Source organism: Hydra vulgaris, chromosome 12, assembly GCF_038396675.1.
Source record: "Hydra vulgaris chromosome 12, alternate assembly HydraT2T_AEP".
Lineage (NCBI taxonomy): Eukaryota > Metazoa > Cnidaria > Hydrozoa > Anthoathecata > Hydridae > Hydra > Hydra vulgaris.
In genome coordinates, this window is record NC_088931.1 from 81,497,554 (window position 1) to 81,523,601 (window position 26,048).

Here is a 26,048-nt window from a genome sequence, read left to right on the forward strand (position 1 = left end):
ATCATAAAGTTTTTTTTATTACAGAAGTCAATTTTCGCGTAAATTGTTGAAGAAATGTATGAAACATTTTCTCTGTCCTAATTTCTTCAATTTTCTAAGTGTTTAATAAAGGTCAATGTATTTAGAGTAAGAGTCAAAGTGTTTAGAATGGATCAATTTTATAAGGAACTTTAAGGCCCCAAAAATGTTTTCACTTCTGAAGTCACTTATCTTTTTAAACCTTCTATAAGAGCAAGAGGGAGAAGGAAGAGACCAGGGAGCACGTGCCCCCCAATTTTTTTTGTAAAAGGCCTTGTTTTTTCTTTGAAGAAATTTCTAGATATATAGAACTTTTTTTAGAAATCGACGATTGTGCCCCTCCTCTTTAAAACCAGTGTTGGTGAAAAAAATAGCTAGCTAAAAAATAGCCTCTTTTTCAAGTTTCACCGTTTTTCAACTTGAAAGAAAAATAGTTCGGAGAGTAATACCTTAAACTAAGTTTTGTCACCTTTTTGGATTTAAATTTCGATTTTCTCAGAAACATGTTTCAAAACAAACTTTTAAATGAATCATCATTTAAAAGTTTGTTAAAAACTATATCTATCCGAAATTGATGTAGATACCAAGATCATTTTTATTTTTTATTTTTGTAGATTTTTTTTTTTTCTCTATTTAGCTTTGGTAAAAACTATTACTTTGTTTTTTAAGACTTGGTACCGTTTCGCATCGTGCGCCTCCATATTAAAACCAAATATCTTAAACTAATAAACTTTTACACAAAAGTTTATAAGTAACCTTAAAAAAAAAAGACTTAAAAGAGAACTTAAAAACCTCGATTAGAAAAATGTAAACAAAAATGATTACCGGAACTGTTATTTTGTAAAAATTATTAAAAATGGCTTCCTCTGAAAATGACCGAAAAGACTCGAATAATAAAATAATACTTCAGCAACCGACCATAAAAGTACAAGAATTAGATATATATAGAGCATCTCAGCTTGGGTAACGATTATTTTATTTTATCGTTTAAAACTCTATTTAATGATAGTATAAATAAGTTATGCAATATGATATGTATTAAACTCTATATGTACGTGTACGTTTATGTGCGCCTATAAATATCATGTTTGTGATACTGCTATGTATATGAAACACTGAGAGAAAAAATAATCAAGTATTTTTTTGAGAAAAAAAAACACAAACAAAAATCTAATTTCATTATTTTAAAATATGTTTTACAATGTTTTAAAACATGTAAACTCGTATTTTTCTGTGGTTTTAGCTAATTGCACTTCTTCCAAAGATAATATTGGAAGTTGTAAGGTCATAAGAATTTTCTATTTTTCTTTTTATGAAAGTTAGTTTTATAAAACTATAATATTTTAGAAAAGTATATTAATAATTCCATTAATTCATGCTTTCCCAATAATATTACAATCCTATTTAATTAAAATAAGGAGTTATTTATTTCTTTATTTTATTCAAACCCTTTCTTGGAAAATAATTCAATCTTTAAACGATAAGACAAACTTGAAAGTTTTCTTTTGGAAGTTAACTTGATTTTTCTAATACTTATTTGGTTGCAGTTAAAGTCTAGGAACATAGGCCTTCTTACAGGAAGGGTGTGGCAAGTTTTATGAGTTGTTGTGTTTAATGTTTATATAATGATTTATTTTATGTCTAAAATGCTTCTGTTAATATATCCTTGTAACAACATTAAACAGCATTTAATTAAAATTTTTTAGCTTTCCATTACAAATATCATTTGTGTTAGAGTGCTGCTAAATTTTACTTCACTACAAATTAGAAATGTTACAAAGATAAATTTACAGAAGTACTTTAGACATGAAACAGCTGCTATTTGAAATTTGATGCTTTAATGTAAATTGCAGAAACAGCAGCTATTTAGCATTTTGTATAAACCTTATAATATTTTTAAGATTATTGCATTATTTTATATTTTTGATTTGATAAAATAAATGGGTCCATAAATTATGGCATACAGTTTTTGACTGGTTTGAAACATTTCCCCAACCCTCTAGTAATAAGTTGTGAAGTTTTACTCACCCCCTCCCCTAAAATTGTGCAACACCTCCCCTAAATTTTTTTTTGGTTTTAAATACAATAATATTTAAATTTTTATAGCTGTTTTAAGTATATTGTGATATATATCTAAGTATGCTGAAGAATAATAATCAATATATATATAAATGGACTGATATGGCTCTAATCCCAGTATAGTTACTAACTTAGTATAGTTATATTTCCAGTATATCAACTAACTTAAATAAATATGGGGGAAGTTGAGTGTAGATATATTCTTTTTTGCACTCCTTTAGTTTGATATATAGTTGTATAAATTAACAATGCCTAAATGGTCAAATAACCTTTGATAAATATATAATTTAAATAATATCTTTACCAATAAGTTAGTGTCACAGTGTTGGTTATATAAACATAATATTTAATTCTAACACATATTAACTATTTTTGTTGTTTAATTATTATTATTATATTATTATATTTATTTAATAGTTATATTATTATTTTTTCATTGATGATACATTAGCTATATAATTGACTCATAAAGCCGTAGATGCACTGGAGTCTACTTAATCAACTAAAATTTAAGTAAATTTATAAAAAGTCAATATTAATAAAATTTATGCCACTTTAAAAACTTATCAATTGGGGTTTTTTATGTTTTAGGCTAAGCACCTTTTTAATCAATAGATAAGATTTTCTAGATTTGAAAAAAAGTGTTGCGTCTAAGAAATAAATCCCCCCTTAGCCTATAACAAGTTGTCTCAAAATTGCTAACCCCGAAAAACATGTGTAAATTTGAAAAAAATAGTAAATTAAGATATGGTATACATTAGTTTGTAGCGGGTATTGTAATAGAAATATATACAATAACATTAATTAAAGTGGCTATATATAGTTTGTTCAATAATGGGATACCTATGTTAAGATATAGGTTTCACATATTAATTTTATGTATTCACATATTTGATAATATTAATTTGATTCTATGGGTTTCACATACTAATTTGATGTTAATGATTTAGTGAAAAACAAGTTTTACCTTTGATGTAAATATGATTTAGTGGTTTATAATATACTATTATAATTTTGATTGTATTATAATACAGTTGTGAAAATAAATTTTAAGTTCACATTTGCAATAAAATATTTAAATACTTTTCCTTTGATGAAAAAAAAGAGTTAAACAAAATAATTTATCCTCTTTTATAATATATTTAATCAAGCAAAAGTTTCATGTACAATATTATAACTTACTTTAATAGCATACAAGTACTTTAATAGCATACAATTTTTTTAAATACACATTTTGCGAAAGTTTCAAATCTACTTTATTGGAATTAAATTATTAAGTTTAACTCCAATAAAGTAGATTTGAAATTTTAGTTACACTTCTGATACACCAACATTACATATCTATTACATATGTAACATCGCAGGTTTTATGACACCTCAGTAGTTGTTTTAGGTATCAATATAAAAATAGTTTTACATACAAAAAAAAAATTTATGTTTTTTAAAGTTTTTATTAATTTAAGTTTAAAGCCAGTCTCAAATCTTATGGTACAGGTGTTATATACTATTTTTGTATATACTATTTTGATCAACATTTTTTTTTTATACTAACGGTTCCTCCTAATTAAAAATCTTTATTATTTTTGAATAAAATTTACTGAGTTAGCATTATTTTTTTTGCTCATATTTTATTATATTTTATTCAACACAAATGTATTTAATTGTTTTTTTCATAAAATCTTTTTTTAACTTTAAGTCATTGTTTTATTCTCTGATATAACTGTTAAAATTACCAAATTTTTCAAAAGTTAGAAAGAATTTTATATTTAATTTTAATATCAAACAATTTTTGCCCCTTATATCAATGATACTAAATATTTTTTATTATTGTTGATATTAGTAAAATATAATTGCCTTCTTCATCTAAATGTCCAAATTTTTTTAAATTTTATTAGAATTGAATTAATTATAAATTGTAGAAATAAATTAATTTTATGAGCATTAAATTTTATTAGAATTAAAATTATTAGAATTGCTTTTATTGCATCACTTGATACAATAAAAGCATCACCTGATACAATAAAAGCATCACTTGATACAATAAAAGCATCACTTGATACAATTAAAGCATCACTTGATACAATAAAAGCATCACTTGATACAATAAAAGCATCACTTGATACAATTAAAGCATCACCTGATACAATAAAAGCATCACTTGATACAATAAAAGCATCACTTGATACAATTAAAGCATCACTTGATACAATAAAAGCATCACTTGATACAATAAAAGCATCACTTGATACAATTAAAGCATCACTTGATACAATAAAAGCATCACTTGAATCAAAAAGTAATCTCAATAAATTAAACTTTATGATCAAAGGAGAATAATCCCCAATGTAGCCAGTTATAGTTTAAACTTTGTCAAAAATAAAGAAATATCATTATTTGAAAATGCTTGGGTACACTAGGTAATTTTTTTTTAAAAAAAACCCAATTTTTAATGACTGTTAAGCAAATAGATGTTAAGACTAAACAAGATTTTTTTTACTGAAATTTTCAATGATTTTGGTAAAATGATGACTGAGATTAAACTGTTGGCTCTCAACTAAATTGAAATCACACATTTTAATTCTCACTTGTTTCTGGAATAAAACAACTTATTAAATCTCTTTAATACCTCAGGTTTTATGGAATCTAATCAATATTTTTTATATCTTTTTATTAAAGGTATACAAAAAATTTTTATTAAAAATATCTTTTTAATTATATTAAAAGTATTATCTTTTTAATTATATATTTTTACTAGTGTGCTTTAACATTTTATAACATTTTTTAAGGCTAATGTTAGCATCTAATTGTAATGGGGTTTAAAATTTCACTAAAAGTAAAATATTGAAACTTATTCAGTCAAAGATTCCTTTGTTAAATCAAATTTTATGCCTCAAATTATTTGAGGCATAAAATTGTCTTAATACAACTTGTGGTTGCATTGGCAGTTGGTTTAACAAAGGAATCTTTGACTGAATAAGTTTCAATATTTTACTTTTAGTGAAATTTTCAACCCCATTACAATTATTAAACTATATAAAATACATACAACTTATATGATCATTTGATATACTTTTATGATCATTTGATGTACTTAGTTGGGTAGTATTGGTAGAGCTTGTGACTACTCAACAAAATCAACACAGATATATGATGTTTAAAAATACACAGTTATATTTAATAATATTAATATAGGATTAAGCAATATGTCACAAAATAAATTTATCAACTTAGTTTATATTCAATATTATTAGTAAAAAATATTTAGCTTTTGAAATTTAGAAACTATCAAATATGTTAACAGTAACATTTAATTATTTAATAAATTATCTTTAGAATTCTGTTCACAAAATTTTAATAAAATGTTTGTGCGATGAAACACCTCTGAACTAAGCGATGTATTTTAACACTTAAATTTTTCTTTTAAAACATCATTATCGAATAAGTATAGATTTTATAAAGTTTGTTTTTAAAAATCTAACAATATATAATTAATAATAATGTATATTTAATATATATTAACCAGTTTTTAGTTGACCTAAAACCTGATTTACTCAGACCGTCGTAAGGCATAAAATAAAGCACTATAAAAATATTACAAAAATACAAGTAAAAAACCATTAAGAAGACATTATAAAGATGAACTGATGTAAAGTAAAAGCTATTTTGAGATTTCAATGATTTTTTAAAAAAGTTCTTCAGCTATTTGCACAATTTTAACACTGTTGTCCTTGTTCAAAAGCAGTGGGAAGTGTAATTCATTTGGGCATAATTAATCTCAAGGATTTCTCTTATTTTTCTTTCACTGCAAGGATAGCCACGGTATATTTAATTGGATGCACCCAAAACAATCGCATATAATTCTAGCTACCATAAAAGAAAAATAAGAGAATTTCCAAGATTAATTATGCCCAAGCAAATTAGGAGATAAGGCACTTCCTACCGCTTTTAAACAAGGACAACAGTGTTAAAATTAGACTGTATTATCACTAAAAAAAAATTTTTTAAGCATCTTTGCTTCCAACAAGGCTGCAAGCAACTACTAATTAAAGTTGGAAGTTACTGGAAGAGAAAAGATGAAGATTTTAGAGCAAGATAATGGTTGACAGATGACTTAATGGATTGCAAATTATATGAATCAGGAAAGCAAGATGAAGGAAGCGAATTCCAAAGCACTGATGTTCAAGGAAAAAAACTAAACGAATAAGAGTTTTTGGGTCACTTAGGAACAGTCACAGATAAAAGGATGAGACCTAATTGAATGACGAGTAACACGAGAATGAATTTTAGTAGCTGGCACAAGAGACGCTAACTCTTTAGAGCAGTGCCCATTATAATATTTGTAGAAAAGAGAAAGAGAAGCAACATTACAACGATGTGATAATGGTTGGAGTTTGGCTGCAAGAGCAGGTCCAACTATGTTTACAATGCGTTTTTGCACCTTGTCTTAAAGAGAAAAGGCATCATTAGAAGATCCACCCCAGATATGGCAACAGTATTCCATACAAGGCGGGATTTGAGATTTATAGAAATGGAGAATAGAATCCAGAGTAAAAAAGTGTTGAGCTCGATAAAGAGATGCAACCTTAGCAGATGTTAATTTTGCAATAGATTTGATATATGGTTTCCAAGAAAGATCGGAAGTAAGAGTTAATCCTAGAAGATGAAGTGTAGATGACTCATCGAGTACATTACCGTTTAAATATAGGAAGATCTAAATTATTGCGATAACGATTCCTGAAAAAAGTTTGTTGGTATGTTGTCCGGGCCACAAGCTTTAGAAGAATCTAAGCAGAAAATCACTTTAGACACAAGCTGGAGTAATACGAATGTCAAGCAATGGATCAACCTGTTTGTTGACAATATCAGGTAGAAGGCAACTAGTGGAATCAAGAGATGATATTGATGAAAAGTTCTTAGCAAACAATTCAGCTTTGTCTTTAGGTGAGGTGACAAAGTCTGAACCTTACAAGAGATGTGGAATTAAAGATTTGCCCTTATTATTAATACTATTAAAGATTCTCCAGAAGTCATGAGAGCCTAATTTTTGAGATGAGATACAAGATTTAATGACCTTAAGTATTTTGTAGACAAAACCTTTTTACAATGGTTACCAGCAGTAATAAACAGGCGTCTATTCTCTAGAGAATTGTTTTGCTGATAGATATGGAAGTAATGGTTTCGATTGGCAATCGCAGCAGCACAATGTGAGGAAAACCATGGAGGAGAGTTAGGCTTGACCGGGAATTGTTGAGAGGGAGCAAAAGATTCCATGCCAGCCTGAATCCACGAAGTTATGTAAGAAGCACATTTGTCGACAGAAAGATGAAAGTTTTCAACCCAAGGGCCATCACAAAGAAAATCATGGAAAGAATCCCAGTTAGCTTTAAGATAGTTGTAAGAGGTACGATAATAGGGGGATTCAGGTGATGAAGAAGAATGAGATATTAGTTTTAGAGAGATCACACTGTGATCAGAAGCACCTAAGGGTGAATGTGGAGAAACTGAGCACTGACTAGGAGCAGAAACAAGACATAAGTCGAGTAGAGAAGGTAAATGGTTCGAGTTGTATGGAAAGCGAGTTAAAAAGTTGACTAGTTGAGTTAGGGATTGAAAAAGGCAAAAGTTGTGGGCTTTGATGCCTGCAGGATCACTGACACTAGAGCCAAGCCATTCAGTGTGATAAGCATTAAAGACAACAAAAATATAAGCTAATGGATAAAGAGAGAGGGCTTGGTCAATATGATCAGAAAAACATCAAAAAGAGTGCAGTCTTGAGATGAAGGAGAGCGGTATAGAACAAAGAGAAAGGTGATAGAGTGAAGTGATGCTAAACGAAAGCACATGAAAGAATAGTCTGATGATTTAAACCTATTTTCATGACAAATGGGTGAATTCTTACAAATGTAAATGCCCAGGCCAAGTATGTGACTATTAGAGTCTTTATGAATTAAAGGAAGATAACCATCAAAACTAAGATTGCAAGATGAGACAGCTGAACTCAAATTAGTCTCACAAAGAGCAAAAAGAAAGTTCCAAAGACCACGAATATTAGTGAATGATAGGTTTAGAGAACTTGGTGATGATGATGGTTTTTTGTGTTTTATAGTTTTTGGTACTTTATTCATATTTAAATTTGATTGAAGAACTTGACTCAAAGCATAGATAGTACTCAGAACACTGTTTATTAGCCCAAGCAATTGCCTCATTACTATTAATAAACTCTAAGCCGTAACAAAGGGCTCCAAATGCAGCCTCCGCAATGCACACCAAAAGTACAAACAGGAACACCATCCATGCGCAACATGGCACTGTTAATACTTTGATATTTTTCAGCTGTTGATGGAATCAGCCTCTCTGAGAGCTACCACAGAGTTCAGGAAACCTGACTACCAGCCGGCCTCAGAACCATAAAACTGAGTTTTAGAGCTGTACCCTGATTAGGAGATAATAGAATGAATTGCCTAGTCATAAAAACAGACGCACAAGCAAAACCCATGCATTGAGTTAAGAAGATCTAGCTTTCAACATCCTAAACTGGAAGCAATGTATTAAAAATACTTCTGTGCCATCCTAATAGATGAAGAAGGGGTGCGAGGCTGGTCAACAGATAGAATCTGTTTACCCATTAAGTCTTTGACTAGGAGACCTTCTACAAGACATTAGCCAGATGCATTTAACATTTGCCCAAGATGATGCTCCATTATTTATTAAATTTGAAATTATTTCTATACTTTTTTTGTTATTAACATTTGGATTAGTATTTGGTGGTAAAACTACTTTTGAAGATGCTTTATCAATTTATTGTTTTCCTTTTTCAACTGCAGCATTTCTAGCAACTTCTATTGCTGATAATGAAAGTTCTTTTCCTGCTGATTTAGCAGCAGTTAATGCTGTTTTTTTAAAATCAGTAACAGCCAACCTATTCAACATAGCTGATGATACTCTTGTTACTTTTGACGCTGCGGCTCGTTTAAATAAATATTGTCTAATATACCACTTCCTCCAACAACATATTTCTTCACATATCCCTTATTATAAACAATTAGCATTTTTTCTGTACTATATATTTTTTTATGTAGAGAAATTATTTTGTATTGCTTTATACTGTTCACGGTTTATAATACTTTGTCGTAATAATTCATCACAAATTGCAACAGATTTACCTGCTTTCCATGCAGCTATACATAATTCAAGCATTTCAATTAGTGCATTAGGGTCACTAGGAAGAATTATAGTTGGTAATCCTGTTCCTTTTGATTCACGCTTCACATTTTTCTTTATATCTCTCCAAATTGGAGCTATTATTTCTCTGTATTTTCCACTCCTAGATGATCTTGGTTTGTATGGGTTTTTAGTAGTAATTTAAAAAAATTAAAAATTAGTACTTAGCTGTACTTTTTGTTTTATATATTAAATAAATTATCAAGTACTAAAAGAAATGTCATTAAAACAATTAAATAATCAAATTTTTTTCATATCAATGTTACATTCGTTTTTTATTTATGCACTTTAACATATTTGTGCATCTTATTTTATTTTTTTATGTAATTGTTTTTTAATGCAATCTTAAAGTTATAAAGTACAAAACTAAACTTTAATTTTAAACATCTTGGGATTGCAATTGAGAAGATAACAAATGCATGCTCTATATAAACTTCTAATAACTGTTTTTATGTTTTTAGAGATTTAGCTCGATGTCAGAAAATTATAGAAGAAAAAGGCACAGAATATCTTCTCGAACATGATGAAAGAGGGCATACTGCGTTGCATTGGGCATGCTTAGGCGGTCATAATAATATAGTAAGATTCTTCATACAGTGTAATGCTCCATTAGATAAAGCTAGTTTGAATGAGTTGGGCTCAAAACCAATTCATTGGGCTTGTGTAAATGGTCAAATTTTAACTGTAGACTTACTACTTCTTAATGGTGTATCAATAAATACAACAGATAAAAGAGGATGCACACCTTTAATCATTGCAACTCAATATGGAAAAACTATGCTAGTTAGTTATTTAATAGGTAAGGGAGCAAGAAAAGATTTTACCGATGTTGATGGAGATTCAGCATTACATTGGGCATCATTTAAAGGTACTTAAAATCATTTTAATTATCATTTAAAGGTACTTAAAGTCATAAGTGTAGTTTAATTTTTTTTTTTAATAAAAGATAAATTATTATTATATATCACTCAAACACACATTAGTATTGAATGTCACTCATTTTACTGCATTTTAACCATACACACATTAATGTTGAGGTCTACACATATGCAGACTAGTATTGAATGCTAAACATAAACATTTGATAATGCATGCTACACATAATATACATCAATATTATGTTGAATATTAGTTCTACCAGTAAAACAATAAAAGAAAGGTTTACCAAATCTAAGGGTTTACCAGTAAAAATCAGAGCTTATTAGTAAAATGGGTAAAATTATTGAAATTTAAAAATCATAAATACTTATAAATAAAAAATTAAAAAGTATGATAAAAATAGAACAAACAATAATGTTGAAAGATTTATTTTTTAAAGAAAACAAAATGAGTATAACATGATATATTAGGAAAATATTCTAATATTATCATTATGTACTGTACTGTAATATTATCATTATGTACTGTACTGTAATGTTATCATTATGTACTGTACTGTAATATTATCATTATGTACTGTACTGTAATATTATCATTATGTACTGTACTGTAATATTATCATTATGTACTGTACTGTAATATTATCATTATGTACTGTACTGTAATATTATCATTATGTACTGTACTGTAATATTATCATTATGTACTGTAATCTACTAATATTCTCTTTATTATCATTTTTGTGAAAATCTTTTTTTAATAAAATCAGCATTTAAAAAATAAAATGTTTGCAGATTATGTTAATGCCCATCTAAACCTGTAGTAATAGATATACTATGAAAAGTGAATTTAATTAGATTGAATAGCCTTTTTTCAATAAAAATAACACCTTTGAATAAAATATTGTATCATGCACTATTTATTAAGAATTTTTTTTCTCAGATTTTTCAGTAAGTAAACATTTAAGTAAAAAAAATGGTGTTTGCAATTTTTAATTATCTTATTAAAAATTTATACTAAAAAAAAAGCTTGAAACACTTGTACATACAGTAATTGCACAACTTGTACATAAAGTTATTGCACAAGAAAAGAAAAGAAAAATAGTAATTGCACAATAAAAGCAATAATGATTAGTAGTAGTTTATTAAAAACTAGCTAAATGTTTTTTCTTATTTATTAATATACTGAAATATTTAGTTAGTTTTCCTTTTAATTTGCATTTAACAAGTTTTTGATTCCATAGTAAATAGTAGTTAAAGTTTCTTTTAAAATTAAAACACACTCACATAATAAATTAAATTTGTTTCTTCAACTTGCAATTTCTCCTGTAGTAAGGTCTATCAGGAAGGCTTAATTTATCTTATTTATTGAAGTAATAACATATTTTGCACTAAATTTTTTTAAAATGTGTGTGTTTGTAAATTGTGTTAGTGTATTCTACAAAAAAGATTGCTCAAAATTTTTAATGAATGTAGCAATAATAAATTATTCAAAAAATGTTTATCTAATCTTTTTATAAAAAAATAAATAAATTTTTGATTTTAAAATAATTTTATAAATACAAAATACATGTTTCAACCAGTGGCAGATTCAGCACAGAGCATGTGTGTGTGTGTGTGTGTGTGTGTGTCAATGCATTTTTAACATAGTTTGATGTATCAAACCTACTGTGACTGTACAGTGACAGGTGCTCCTAAAACTACAATGACTTTCAGAGGGTAAACAATTTTTTTTTTATTGGGGAAAAGCAAAAAATTATTAACTGATTTCAAGATTGTGGAGCAATTTAGATTTGTTATATTTAGATTTGTTAGATATGTTCAAAATGTTGAACGTCAAAAAATGTTGAACTAAACTAAAAATTAAAGATATATATCTTAATAGAGAAATAGATGACATCATGTTTTCCAAACTTTTTTATACTTTACAAAATCAATTTGACTCTTCCTTTTTTCATCTTCTTATGTTTTGTTAGACTAAATATTATCAAAAATTATCTGTGACCAACAATGTTAAAAAATTTCTTTTTGGATGGACATTAATTTTAATCAAATATGAGTTTGCTGAAAGCATTGACTATGAATTATAAATAAACCAAGCAGGCACAGATGTCCGTAAGACATCTATGCAACACCTTATAGGCGTCATAAGTCCGACATCCAATGAATGTTCTGTACCTGCTTCAAATGAAATCTTGCAGAAAAAAGTTTGCATAAACTAGCGTGAAAGTAAATTTCTTTCTTAATGCTTGCTTTCAGTTATATGTATGGTGTAAATATATTTTTAAACAACCAAATCATTGCAATAATATTGTGTTTCTTTCTTTAACAATAATTATTAAGCATAATAAACTTAGCAAACTCAAACTTTAGATTGTTTAGTGTCTTAGTAGTCTTAATAGTTATGATAAAAGGCACATAAAAGCATCGATAAAATATACTTATCACAAATGTGATCCTCGAAAAAAAAAAAGGTTTCTAGGGCTTAATGTGCCACCCCAACCGCTTTTGCCCCATACTCATTCCCCTGCCCACCCCCTCTCCTATGATGCTAAACCTAAATCCGCCACTGGTTTTGATTTAAACTTGTCACCTTCAGTTAAATCAAATCAAATTTATTTTTACAGCTCATAAAAGTAATCCGGAAAAAAATTTCTCCAAATGAAAACTTTCTATTTTAAACTTTTCTTAATCTATTTATTAATTTTTTAAACACTTTTGTAAATTCCTTTTTTTTTTGTTTTGTTATAATTTTAACTTTTCACAGATAATTATTTGTTCATATATAATTTCATTTTATATTGATTTTTAATTACATTGATAAGTTATACAAGATTTTGGGTAATTATTATTTTGTATAAGGAAAATCATTTTTATAATGATATATATATATATATACAAAATCTTTTAAATGAAAAGATGAGGCAGTTGGTAGCTGTACTGTTGAAATTTTGCATTTTTTTTAAAAACATTATAACTGTAGGGACTCATATGGAAAACTTATGAAAATTCCTTATTTGTTAACTTAGTTAACAGCTATAGTCTGAATGATAGAGTTTTATTTTGTTTTTATTGCATACTAAGCTTGTCTGGAAACATGAACAATTTCCCCTCTGAATTCTATTCCTGTAATCTGATTCAAAAAATGTATCTTTGCAATTATTTAGAAATGAAAAATTGGTAAAGTTAAAAATAAAACACTTTTGGAAATTGCAAATTCAAGATTTTTTTTTTTTTACATAAAAAGCTTTTTTGAGCAATAATAAAAAGTTATTTTAAAAGAATTTGCTAAATATTACTAACATTGTTTTTCTAGTAAATTAATTAACTAGTTTTATCAATTTACTAGTAAGTATTGATTACACACATTTTAACGTTGCATGCCTTTACTGCATACACATTATTTTGATGTGAGTGCAAAAACACATAAGTTTTGTGTATACACATGTTATCATTGTTGCATCCATACATAGATTTATGTTGAGTTAAAAATTTCAAAACTTCAGATATATTAGGATGAAAGGAGAAAAAAAAACCTTTTAATAATTTCCTTTTTTCTACAAAAAAAAAGGGACATAAAGAAACATTTCTTTATGTTGTATATATCTTGTATATTTGTGTTTATGTTGTATATATCTTGTATATTTGTGTTTATATTGTATATATTTATATATTTTACATTTGATTATGTTGCTTTTTTTTAAATATCTTCACAAAAAATTGTAAACATCTTTAAAAATCAAACATAAAACAAACAAATATCATTGAAAATATTTTTTATAGTTACAAAGGTACCTGAACAATGTGATAAATGTTTTCATTTTGTTAGGTCATAGTGAAATAGGTCAGTTGTTAATTTATAGTGGTTTCAATCCAAGACAAAAAGATGATGTTGGACAGGTAGTTATTTTGTATACACTTATAGAGTTCTAAAACTGTTACTTCTTTGAATTGCAAGTCTATGTCTATTTTTTTAGACCCCTATGCATCTAGCATGTTTAAGTGGAAACCTTGAAATGGTGAAGCTTATAAATAAACAGGTTATTTCATTTTAATATTTAACAGTGTCTGCAAGCATTTAGTTTTAAATATTTCTTCAGAAGTTATTATTAAGTCAATTTAAAATCTTTATAAATTTGTTGTGACTTTATTGTGAATTGCTGTACCTCTGATTTTATTGTTGCATGAGATTTTGATTTACAGGTCTATAGCACAACCAAATTAAAGAATTTATAATCAATTTTCGCAAATTAAAGTTAAATAAAAACAAAGAATTCAAATCTTACTTGTTTAAATTAAATACAATTTATACAAATTTCAACTACCATAAATCTTTGATATAAATATTTTTTTGATATAAATAATAATCTTTTGAAATCAACAGTTATAAACATTGGGTTATTAAAAACAAAAGTTTTTTTTATGAGTTTTTCATTACAAAAAAAACAGGAAACATTTAATTGAAGGATAAACAAGTAAATACAAACACCAGTAAATGAATAAAAAATAGAAAAAAGTCAATAAATGTCAACCTAATACTAAAACAAGTTAATGTATTTAAGTAAGCAAAAAAGTCAAATGCTTTTAATATTGTAAAGAATTTTGGACAAAATTTTTTTTGTAATGACATTAAATAAGTTAACATTAGTGAGTTATTCAGTGCTGTTTGACAAAGCACATTTTTTATCCTATAAAACTTAATACCCATTGACATATACTATCAGTAGTTTATAAATTATACCCTTGATTGTCTTTTTGTATTTACCATACTCCAATATAAGACTTTTTTAAATTCTTTTTATATTTTAAGGGGTAAATACTTGTTATGTTTGTTGTAAAAGTTTTTAGGTTTCATTTTCAATAGTAATAACAGTCATTTGTTTGGAATGCTGGTTTTTTTACAAAAATGTTTGGAAAAGCATGTTTTCAGGAAACCAGTCTGCTAAATTCAAAGAAATTTAGGTCAGCACAAGAGTGCCGTACTAAACTGACTTCAGGTTGAAAAAATTTTGTTTTTGATTTTTTGCATCCTGTTACGAAAGGGTAAATGATTAACTGGTTATAAAAGCATTGCTTTTAATAACTTCCCTAGACATATTATGACTTGTTTAGAGTTTTCTTTGTGTAACACTGTAGCGTTTTCTATTTTTAATTGCTTTAATAAAAATCCCTTAATATATTTCTTAATTGATATGATTTTTTAAATAATATATTTCTTCTCCACGTGTGTTTATCATAACATAATCCTTCTAAGACTTAACTTTCCTACTAAAATTTCTGATCTTAAATAATATTAAAATTGTAGTAACATTTAAATGAACAGTTAGATTTTAAAGATTTGCGCTTCTGAGTAAAAAGCTTGATAACAACAGACATTTGAGAAGTAAGTTTTATTAATTGTTGAATGAATTAATGACCTTTCTATGTTTGTTATGAAAGAAAAAATAAATAAAAATTGAAAACTTAATGAATGATTTATTTCTTAGCTAAAATGTCTAACTTGAAAAAACAAGTAGTTACAATAATTAATTTATTACTTTTTAACTTTTTATAAACTAAAACAATAAGAAGAAATATTAATACAACAACAATAGTAATGATGTTTTATTTCAACACATCCCCCCCCCCCACATCTTTAAGTTTTAGGTGTGACAGGCAAAGACCCACATGATGTCAAAGGTTGAGACTTACTAGATGTTGAAGGTTGAGATTTACTGGATGTCATAGGAAGATGACACAGTCTCATTTGGTTCTTGTAACTGGTGTTTAGTAGATTGCTCCAATGAACTTAGATTCTGTGTTTCCAAGGTAACTTTAGGTGAGTCTTGAGTTAGTGGTGCGATATGACAAATAGAAAAAGTAGATTTACGACCACTGGCATGCTTAATAAGCGCGTGTTGTGGGTTTGCTTCCATTAGGAATACCTCATCTACACCACTTCCAATTTTGAACATGTCTCTTTAATAACACCTTGCGAGGTTGTGTGAGCCATGTTGGGATTGAATGTCCTGTAGCAGAACCTAATTAATATGTAAGAAGTGGTTCATGAGGATGAATAATTAATTATTAACAGCTCATTTTAAAAACTTGTTTAGACATATTTCATTTCTAATTACATTACTCAAAGATTTAGCCCAAATGGTGGTCTATTTAAGGATTGAACGCATTACTGTTATAATTCCCATATGACCTCTGTCAGAGTTTGAAGAGCATCTTTCATCTCTTTAATAAGGTTTCATATTTTTTTAATAGGATCATCTAATGCAAAGTTAAGAGATTGGATAGGATCATCTAATGCAAAGTTGAAAGAATGCAGCAGTGCATAAACAATGCTTTCTTTATCTCTTTAATCTGCTTTGCAACTACAGATTTTTAAAATTTGATTGCTAAATATCCATCATAAAATTGAAAATTTATTTTAATCACGAGATAAAAACTTTACTTGTTGTGTTGATGTGTACATGAGGACAAAAAACCATCAATAAAATATGCTAATGTTCAGTATTGTTTTATTAAAAAAATGAAATAAAATAGCCAGAAAATTATATAACTGGGTTCCTGGTTTTAGTCAGTACCTGTTTCAAAATTGCAAAAAGAAATAATTTCAAAAAATAATAATCAAGAATAAGTTCAAAACCGTGAAATTCAAAAGTATCATAATCATAATAGTTTCGAAACCTAGCAAGATTTTGAAAGATTTATTTTGAAATGCAAAAAAAAAAAGAATTGTTTTGAAAATACGAAAAGAATTTTGAATTTTTTTGAGATGCAACTTTGCAAACATTATTCAAAATAAAAATTTATATGTTCTTTAATTTAAATAGCAGGGGTGTACCCTCAGGGGTTTTCTTAGTTTAAATAGCAGGGGTGTACCCTCTGGTTTTTTCTTGGTCGCCCTGTAGGCGACTGAATTAGTTTTTAGTTTTTATTTGAGTTGTCTGCTATGATAATCAGTAGTCTGGTATAATAGGTTTTTTAGTCCGGTATAATAGTCCGGTATAATAATGTTTTTTCTTGAGTGAAAATACTGAAGAAAAAAATTTAAACATCTAACTACCAAAATATGTCTGAAAAGAAATGGTTTAATTAAAAGTAAATTAATTAATAAAAAAAATGAAACGTTATAACCTGTTAAAAAATATTGCTAGGTAACTTTAGTTACAAAGAGATATTGGTAAAGAGATAACTATAAATAAAATTTAATACAATTTTCAAAAATCGTCATTTTTGTCGTAGTTCTGTTTCTTTTTTTTTTTCAATCTTACCAAAGGTTTTGTTACATGAAGCAATAAAGTTGAAAACAAAAACCGCAAAGAAACACTTTAAACAAAGTAAAATATTTTATTGTTCTCTCTCCATCTTCAATGAAATTTAATTTAGCTTAATGTTTAAAACATGGTTTTAATTTTTTAAACATTTTTCATTATACTTTTTTTTTTTTAAAAAAAAAAGAATTTTCATATACAACGTTAACTGCTTTCTAATAATGATTTTTCATGTGCATCTTAAGAATGTTTTTTATTATGTTAATTTTGTTTACAAAGTTATAATAAAAACTTATTTTACTAATGGAAAACAAAAGAAAATCAATGTTATTAATGATTCAACTGCCCATTCACATGGTTCAAAATGTGACTATAAAGTTTAAATTATGATACATTAGCATTTGGAAATGAGAAATGTAATTTTAAAACTCATTTTAAATTGAGAAGAAACGTGCTTCAAAATGCAGTAACAATGTTTAAGAAACAGTGCAGTCACACTTCGAAATATTAAATTGACATGTTGGATTCTTTTTATTAAGTTTAATAAAATTATATTATGCACCATAGCGTACTCATTATTTAACGAAGTGTATACTACTTTAAATTAATTTCTTTTAAATAATCACAAAGAATAAAATCTTTATAGATCAAATTATAGTTTGATTAATAAACACTTTTAAAAGTAACAAAATGTTAGGTCGTCCTGACGAGTATGTTCTCGCTATAGTTTACTGAATATTTTTCCCTATAGAACAATTATGAACTCCCCTAAGAAGACATACATATGGCTGAAAATTGATTCTTTGCTGAGGTTTACTGCTATTTTTGTTTATGCATTTTTTATTTATATTTTTTTAAAGGGAAAATGTCAATCTGTTATAACGAACAGAAGATACACATGCTTTCATAAGAGTACATCAGTATGCAAAGATCTGATAACTTTCCAAATATTTTATAAATGTTGACAAGAGCAGTGTATCACCAGCTTTCTGAATATTTTATAAATGTTGAAAAGAACAGTTAATGTTTTGTCACATTAAACTCACAAGCAAGTTTTTAATTTTCCCTCTCAACTGGTTTGGGTGTTAATAAAACATTCATTTTTGGAAGTTTAATGGTGCAAATTTTTTCATACTAAAAAACTAATGCAGGTACAGGAACTATTAATTTTGAACTCCAAGTTAGCAAGAGGTTGATAGCAAGAGGTTCAGTGTTTACTTTACAATGTTTTTGTTGTCATCATGAAAAATATGAATTTCATCTTATCAGTAATCCAGTTATTTTTTACCTGATTTTATGATACAAGCAAAATCAAATAGTAAAAATACAGCATTCACATATAGGGTATGCCAAGGATGTCAGGTTTGTTAAGACACAGCTCTCCACTGTGGACTTGAGTAATAAAATTTGAATGATGCATATTTTATTACTCTAATTAGAAGGAAGTGTTAAAATTTAGTTTTTAAAACATTAAATTTAGGTGTAAAAAAACTCCAAAACCTCCAGGGTTTTTTTTATGCAATTGTTAGACCTGTAGTAGATCAGACCATGATTTGGTAACAGTATTATTAGGTAACAATAACATATAACAGGGTTCTATTAACTACCATTTTGTTACAGGGTTGTGAGCTTGAGTTACGTGATTCAAATAATAAAACACCACTTGACTTGGCAAAAGGAAGAAACTATAAAGATATTATTTTTTATCTTGAAAAACAGATGAAAATGAATACATATTGCAGCTTTTGGTTTGTAATTTTATATCAAACTAAAGTCTAACTAAATTGAAATTAAATACAAAATTTAATTATTGCTTTTTTATTTTATTTTTTTTATAGCAAAAAAATCTGTGAACATATTGGTCAGAGGCGCCACTTGTTCTTTTTTATATCATTGATGTTAGCCTTTAGCTATCCATTATACATTTATCATGTAAGTTGAATGTATATATATATTTTTCATATTTATATATATGTTTATCTTCAATGTATCATAAAAATATTTAAATTATATTTAATTTAGTTAAATAATTTAGTTACATGTTTACTTTATTAAAAATTGTTAGTTAACCGGTATGCATTACAAATAAAAGTTAAAATACATAGTGTGATAAAAAAAAACATGATTTTTTTTCAAAAACAAAAAAACCCTTAGTGTACCTTAATAGTGTACTATTAATAGTGTACTATTAATAGTGTACTATTAATAGTGTACTATTAATAGTGTACTATTAATAGTGTACTATTAATAGTGTACTATTAATAGTGTACTATTAATAGTGTACTATTAATAGTGTACTATTAATAGTGTACTATTAATAGTGTACTATTAAGGTACACTATTGTGCTTCACACCAAATATAGCGGAATTAATTGATGTTGTCTGAAATTTTTCTTTTCGTATGCATCTTAAATTTCATGCTTATCCTTAATTTTTTTTTTTTTTTTTTTTTTTTTTTTATAAACTTATTGGTTTTGGGAGTGTCAATTCGAGTTAGCATTTAGTTTCATTATCCATTATAATGCATTTCATTAACTTAGGGACATCAGGTTTTTTGATATCTCGAACAAAGTACTTTGATTTTAATATCTCTGAAAACTTTTTGATCAGGTTCTAAACTTGGTGGATCTCTTTGTTTCTCGACTTTCTTACTCTGACCTTTGCTTTATAATACTGACTATTTTTAGGTTGTTTTTTTGTAATTTGACCGTTTTTTTAAACATGTTTCTGCTACGCATGTATAAATATTATCTTATATGCGTAGAGAAGTATCTTTTTTTTTTATATAAGATCTAAGATTCTTCAAGTTCTGATAATTTATGTTTTTGTTTGTTTTCAAGTGTTTGCCTAATCTTTGTCTTTGTACTTTTTTGTTTTAGGTTTTTGTTTATAAAACACACAAAAATTTTGTTTTAGGTTTTTGTTTATAAAACACATAAAGTCTTTCTTTATATCCTCTTCTTTTCTCTTTAGTCTTTCTTCATTTGCTGATTTTGATGACTTGAAAATATTTTAATTTGAAGAATCTTTAGATGTTTCATTTTTATTTGATAATCAAATTTTGTTTCATTTGATAATCAAAATTTGTAGATTTATTTTGGGCAGGTGTTGATAAATGATAATTGTGTACATTTTGTTTAGTAGTCAGTGATATTTTAGTGAGATTGATGCTTTAATTTTGATCCCAATCGTTTTTTGATTTTTAAAAGTTTTACCATCTCTTGATGGAAACTCTGTTACACTAGCTCCTATTGGTTCTCATCTCACTTGTCTTTTCAAAAAACTTTCTCTTACCATGTTTCTTAATAAAAACTTTCTGTTGTTGCTTAATGAAAACTCTGTTACTCTAAAAACTCTGCCTTTTCTGGTCATTAAACTCACAAGCAAGTTTTTAATTTTCCCTCTTAACTGGTTTGGGTGTTAATAAAACATTCATTTTTGGAAGTTTAATGGTGCAAATTTTTTCATACTAAAAAACTAATGCAGGTACAGGAACTATTAATAGTTTGTAAAATAAATCGATTCTTTTCTTTGAAAAACAGGAAAAAAAGTTTAATATTTTTTTCAGTTCTTTCATTGATAAATGAATTGCATATGAAAATTTATATTTTATTTTGCATTGATATTCATCATAAAGATGAATCTTCATATCGATGTTTAAGATAAAATTTATTCTTAGCACCATTATAAAATTTTAATTAAGTTATAATAATTAAACTTAATTATTTCCACTGAGTTTTATTTAATTAAAATAATACTTTTGAATATGCAAAGATTATTAGTTTTATTAGTTGCTATGAGTTACGTTATTTCAGTTTTATTGGTGCTATGAGTTACGTTGTCTTAAGCATTGGGTAAAGTAAAAAACAATGAAACGGTAAAAAACAATTTTCCTATCCCTAAATGAAATCTCTGCTACTTTGTCAAAACTAACAAAAACTTTTTGTTACCCTTATTCATATCCCATTTATAATATTTTAATTATAAGAACATAAAATTGTCTGAGCAATATTTTAGTAAATCTCAGAATTTCTAAAATCATGATTTTTATCAAATGGTTTTTAGGGCCACAGATATTCTAGGCTGAAAATATCTTCAACATAATGTAAAAAATTTAAATTTTTATAAAAGTTTTTATAGTCATTCTTTGAAATCTATACTTGAAAATTTGACAATGATTTCTAGTAAATATAGACAAATTTATTTTGTTTAAGTCCAGGTAAGGGGACATTTTTTCAAAATATTTTTAAACTTTGCCCTAAACACCCTAAAATGCTGTCTCTTTTTAAAAAAGTTATTTTTTGTCAACAAATTGTAAAAGATGGAATGTAAAAGGTGGAATATAAAAGGTGGAATGTAAAAGATGGAATGCACTCTTTTTAAAGTCAGCTTCATCTGAAAAGATTGAAAATAGCTTTTGTATGAAAGCGTTATATAGGCAATTTGAGTTTATTAAAGGTGTTTTTAATTTTTTAAATTTGTCCAAGCAAAACTTTAGCTATTTAAATAGCCTCTACCCAATTTAGGAGATGTAAATTTAATAGGCCACTACTTCAAACCGCAAAACTATTTTTTGATGAAATTTGAATTCTGTTGATAAGTTTTAATTTAGTCTAAGAATACACAAAAACTTGTAATATAATTAGTTGGCAATATTCCCAGATAAACAAAATTTGCTTTAAATGTGACAAAACATGCATGTTCTAAGACTTATGTGGGGCTCTTTTTTAAACCTTAGCCCTCTATTTATGCCTAATAAACCTATTTACTATTATTCACTCAGTAATTATTTTTTTTTTATTTTTAGATAAAAATGGGTTGTTTATAATAACTTAAAAATTTTTTATTAGATAAATTTTTTAGCCGAACATATTCCTATTTTGAACATTGTTTTTCTAATATGCAACATACCAATGTGGTATTTTTTCATACGAACAGCTAATGTTGATCCTGGCTTTCTCCCTCAGCATTCCGATGAATACGATTTGGCTTTGAAAAAAGTAAAGACTTTTAAATAGAAAATTATTTTACATTTATTTACTCATAAATAAAATTAGATGTGGTGATTTTTTTTTATTTCAAAAATTTATTAGGTTTCTCTTCACAAAGAATGGGAAGTAGAAAACGCTTCTTCGAATCCGCTGGCAAGATTATGCCATACATGTCGTTTAGTTCGCCCTTTAAGAGCAAAACATTGTAGATTATGTGACCGTTGTGTTTATGAAATGGATCATCATTGTAACTTTGTCAACAATTGCATTGGACCAAATAATAGGTAAATTTTACTTATTTTTTTTATTTGTACTTTTTTTTTAAAATAAGTTATTATAATTTTTCAAATGGATGAGTTTTAATAGCAGTAAGCATAAACTAACATAACAACATAAAAACAAGAGTGAAAAAAAAAACTCATGGTACAACCAACTAATTCAATTTAATAAAAATTTCACGTGCCATAATATGTTGACATTATTAGACACTATGTTCCCCAACATATTCTAATATCAATTTAATATTCCTTGTTCTCCCAAAGCTATTATTGCACTGTTTGGGGTCTAAAAGGTAGCTTTCTATTAAATTGTATAAACAGTTTACAACGCACTTCCATAAGAAATTATGACATTATCTTCTTTACGATCTAATATCCAAAATAAGTTTTCTGAATTAAAATTCTAAAATTTTATCTTGTGAAGCTTTATAATTGTCTCTTAATGTTTGATTTTCTTCAAAATAAACTACCAAATTCGTTTAATAGTTTTTTTATTAAAACAAGTGATACACACAAATTTACACTCGAAATACTGAAAGTGTTAATTTGCACACTTCTTTTTTCATCACTATTAAATATGGCTCTCTATAAAACATCAATGTATTTCTCGCTGGAACTAATTAATACCATTTATAAAAAAAAAGATTTTAACTAAATACCCTTTTATTAGCAACATTCTTCTTCTCAATTGAAACCAAATTAAGAAATTTTTATTATCTAATATATATATATATATATATGTATATATATATATATATATATATATATATATATATATATATATATATATATATATATATATATATATATATATATATATATATATATATATATATATATATATATATTATATAGTATATTTATTTTATTCTATAGTATATATCTAATAAATATTAATTTTAACTTTAATTATTATTGCTTTTTTATGTTACTTTATTAATAAAACTGTTATTATTTTTATTTTATACTGTATTTTTTTTTAACTTTATTACTATTATTATTATTAATTTATCTTTGTTTTAAAAGCCTTATTAATATTATTTATAATGATAGTGATTCCATTGTAGTAATAGTTTTATGGATATTGTTATATTTTTTGCAATTGTTATGTTTATTTTTATAATTTCTGTCATAGTTATAAATTTTCCAATAATTATTTTTACCATAGTTTTTGTTATTAGTTGTAATATTTATTAAAGTTTATCAAGTAAACTATCAAGTAATTATTTGTAATGTTTATTTATTCATATTATTATTTTTGTTATTATTTTTTTTTTTTCTCTCGTTTATATGTTTTTGTGTTAATTTCTTTGTTTATTGCCTTCTTTTTTTTTCTTTTTCTTTTTTTAATTCTTTCTGTTGTATTTGTTTTAAGGTGTCACTCCATTGGCTAGTTTTTAACTATACGAGTGACGCCTAACTTTATTTATGCAAGTTTATAATATGTTATTGTAAATTTTTCATATTTTATGGTTAAATAAAAGAGAAAAAAAAAGATGACGTTTTAACTAGTGTTGCAAAGGTAAAGTTTACCGGAAAATTTTCTGGTAAATTTACCAGAAAATTTTGAAAATTTACCGCCTGGTAAATTTTGAAATTTTTTTTTACTTAATTTTATTTTTCTTTGAAAAAAAAAATTTTTTCTAAGGAAAATTTACCCTCTCCAAATTGTACCGGTAAATTTTACTGGTAAATTTTGAATCAAATTTTACCGGAAAATTTACATCACTAGTTTTAACTCTATTTTCTTATATGACGTTTCATTTAACTCTAATTTCTTATATGTTTTCATGTTTACTCATAGGATTTAAAATTCACAATTGCGCTCACGCCTTTTGAGATTTTTTTTTTAGCGATTTATTTTGTTTAACGATACATTTTTGTTTCTTTTTTTTCAGAGTTCAATTTTTGCTTTTCCTTATGACTACATCTTTTAATATGTGGCTAGCTATTTATATGGCCTCGCAAATAGTTATTGCTTTTGGTTGGACTATTATCAGACTTCTGTTTCTCATTATCTACGGTGTATTTGCACCATTTATTTTGTCTATGATGGGTGTTACTGTAAGCAGTTTTCCATTATCTATACTTGTTGAATATTCTTATTGACTTACCTTTATTACTTTAATCGGAATTTCTATATTTAATAGTCAAACTATTATTTAGATATACCAAGCTGCCGTTAACATAACAACAAATGAGCGCATCAACAAAGCAAGATATCTATATTTGAAAGATGCATCTGGAAATTTCTATAATCCTTATGATCGTGGCGTGTTTCTTAATCTTCTTGAGTTTGTAAAATTATCTCCACATTCAACTGTTAAGCGCGATATTGACACGCAATATTTTTCTGTGTGAGGTTTGTGAGCGAACTTCATAATCTTGTTATCACCGTTAAATTATTACCCTTTTTTACAACGCAGAGCAGCATTGCTAATAATGTAAAGCCATATTATACTAATCGGTAAAGGTTGTGTAGCAACAAGCTGGATCAATTAATTCATAATAAATAAATGCTGAACTTGTATTTGCCATCGTTTATTTAACAAAAGTTAAAATGTTATCTTAACTTGTTTCCTAGTAAGCGTATTTTAAAGCAAGTTTGACTTCTAATACTGTATATCATCTGTATTTTAATTATCGATCAGGTGGTTTGGTTTCAGTCATAACTTTGGTTCATTTGGCTAAAAAGTTTTGATAATTTTCAAAACAAAACAAACAAAAAATCAAATTATCGCATTCTAATTTATTCTTATAAAGTATCACGATTCGCGGGTTTTTGTATATAACTACAAAAATTGTTTTTTAATGTCTAGTTAAAAAACGTCATAGTTTATTTAACTTTTAAATATTAATTCTCGTTATTAAAACGAGAAAAGACCTAAAAATCCATAAACTTGTTTCTTATGAAGAACAGCTTTTATAAGTGTTTCTAAACAATATAGTGGAAAATTGAGGTTTTTATTTTTATTTTTGAATAATTATTGAAGTGGTTTCTAATTAAATATATATTTTCAGTCGTGTGAATTTGATAATTTAAGAGTTAAAAGTAATTTAACAATTAAAGTTACTCAGGTTTTTGTGGCTGTGGACAATTAAATACGGATTTACAAAATTAATATTAAACCTTATCTTCAGAGTTTTGCTTTTGTGAGCTCTGAAAGTTCAACTTTTTCCTCTTAAAAAATTCTACATAAAATGAACTTCTATTCCTGCATAAAATGCTAAATTGCCAAGCATTTTCATTGGAAGCATAGCTAATATATCAAAGTAAATCTTATAGTTCTACAAGATCCTATAGGATTATATAAAATC

General features: G+C 26.5%; 1 protein-coding gene across 1 annotated transcript; it reads left to right on the plus strand.

Annotated features, from left to right (window-relative positions):
* The first annotated feature begins 683 nt into the window (after positions 1-683).
* Positions 684-25,756, plus strand: LOC100205356 (uncharacterized). The gene is made up of 10 exons (XM_065814646.1): positions 684-981; positions 9,780-10,186; positions 14,026-14,096; positions 14,174-14,236; positions 19,082-19,209; positions 19,300-19,393; positions 22,312-22,461; positions 22,555-22,736; positions 24,629-24,794; positions 24,897-25,756. The coding sequence occupies exons 1-10, from the start codon at positions 875-877 to the stop codon at positions 25,089-25,091; spliced, it is 1,563 nt and encodes a 520-aa protein (XP_065670718.1). The 5' UTR covers positions 684-874; the 3' UTR covers positions 25,092-25,756.
* Positions 25,757-26,048: the final 292 nt, after the last annotated feature.

Coding starts and splice junctions, on each gene's coding strand:
- LOC100205356 (XM_065814646.1), top strand. CDS start 875: ATGGCTTCCTCTGAAAATGACCGAAAAGACTCGAATAATAAAATAATA. Junction 10,187..14,025: donor ACATTGGGCATCATTTAAAG/GTACTTAAAATC, acceptor TCATTTTGTTAG/GTCATAGTGAAATAGGTCAG. Junction 14,237..19,081: donor TGAAGCTTATAAATAAACAG/GTTATTTCATTT, acceptor ATTTTGTTACAG/GGTTGTGAGCTTGAGTTACG.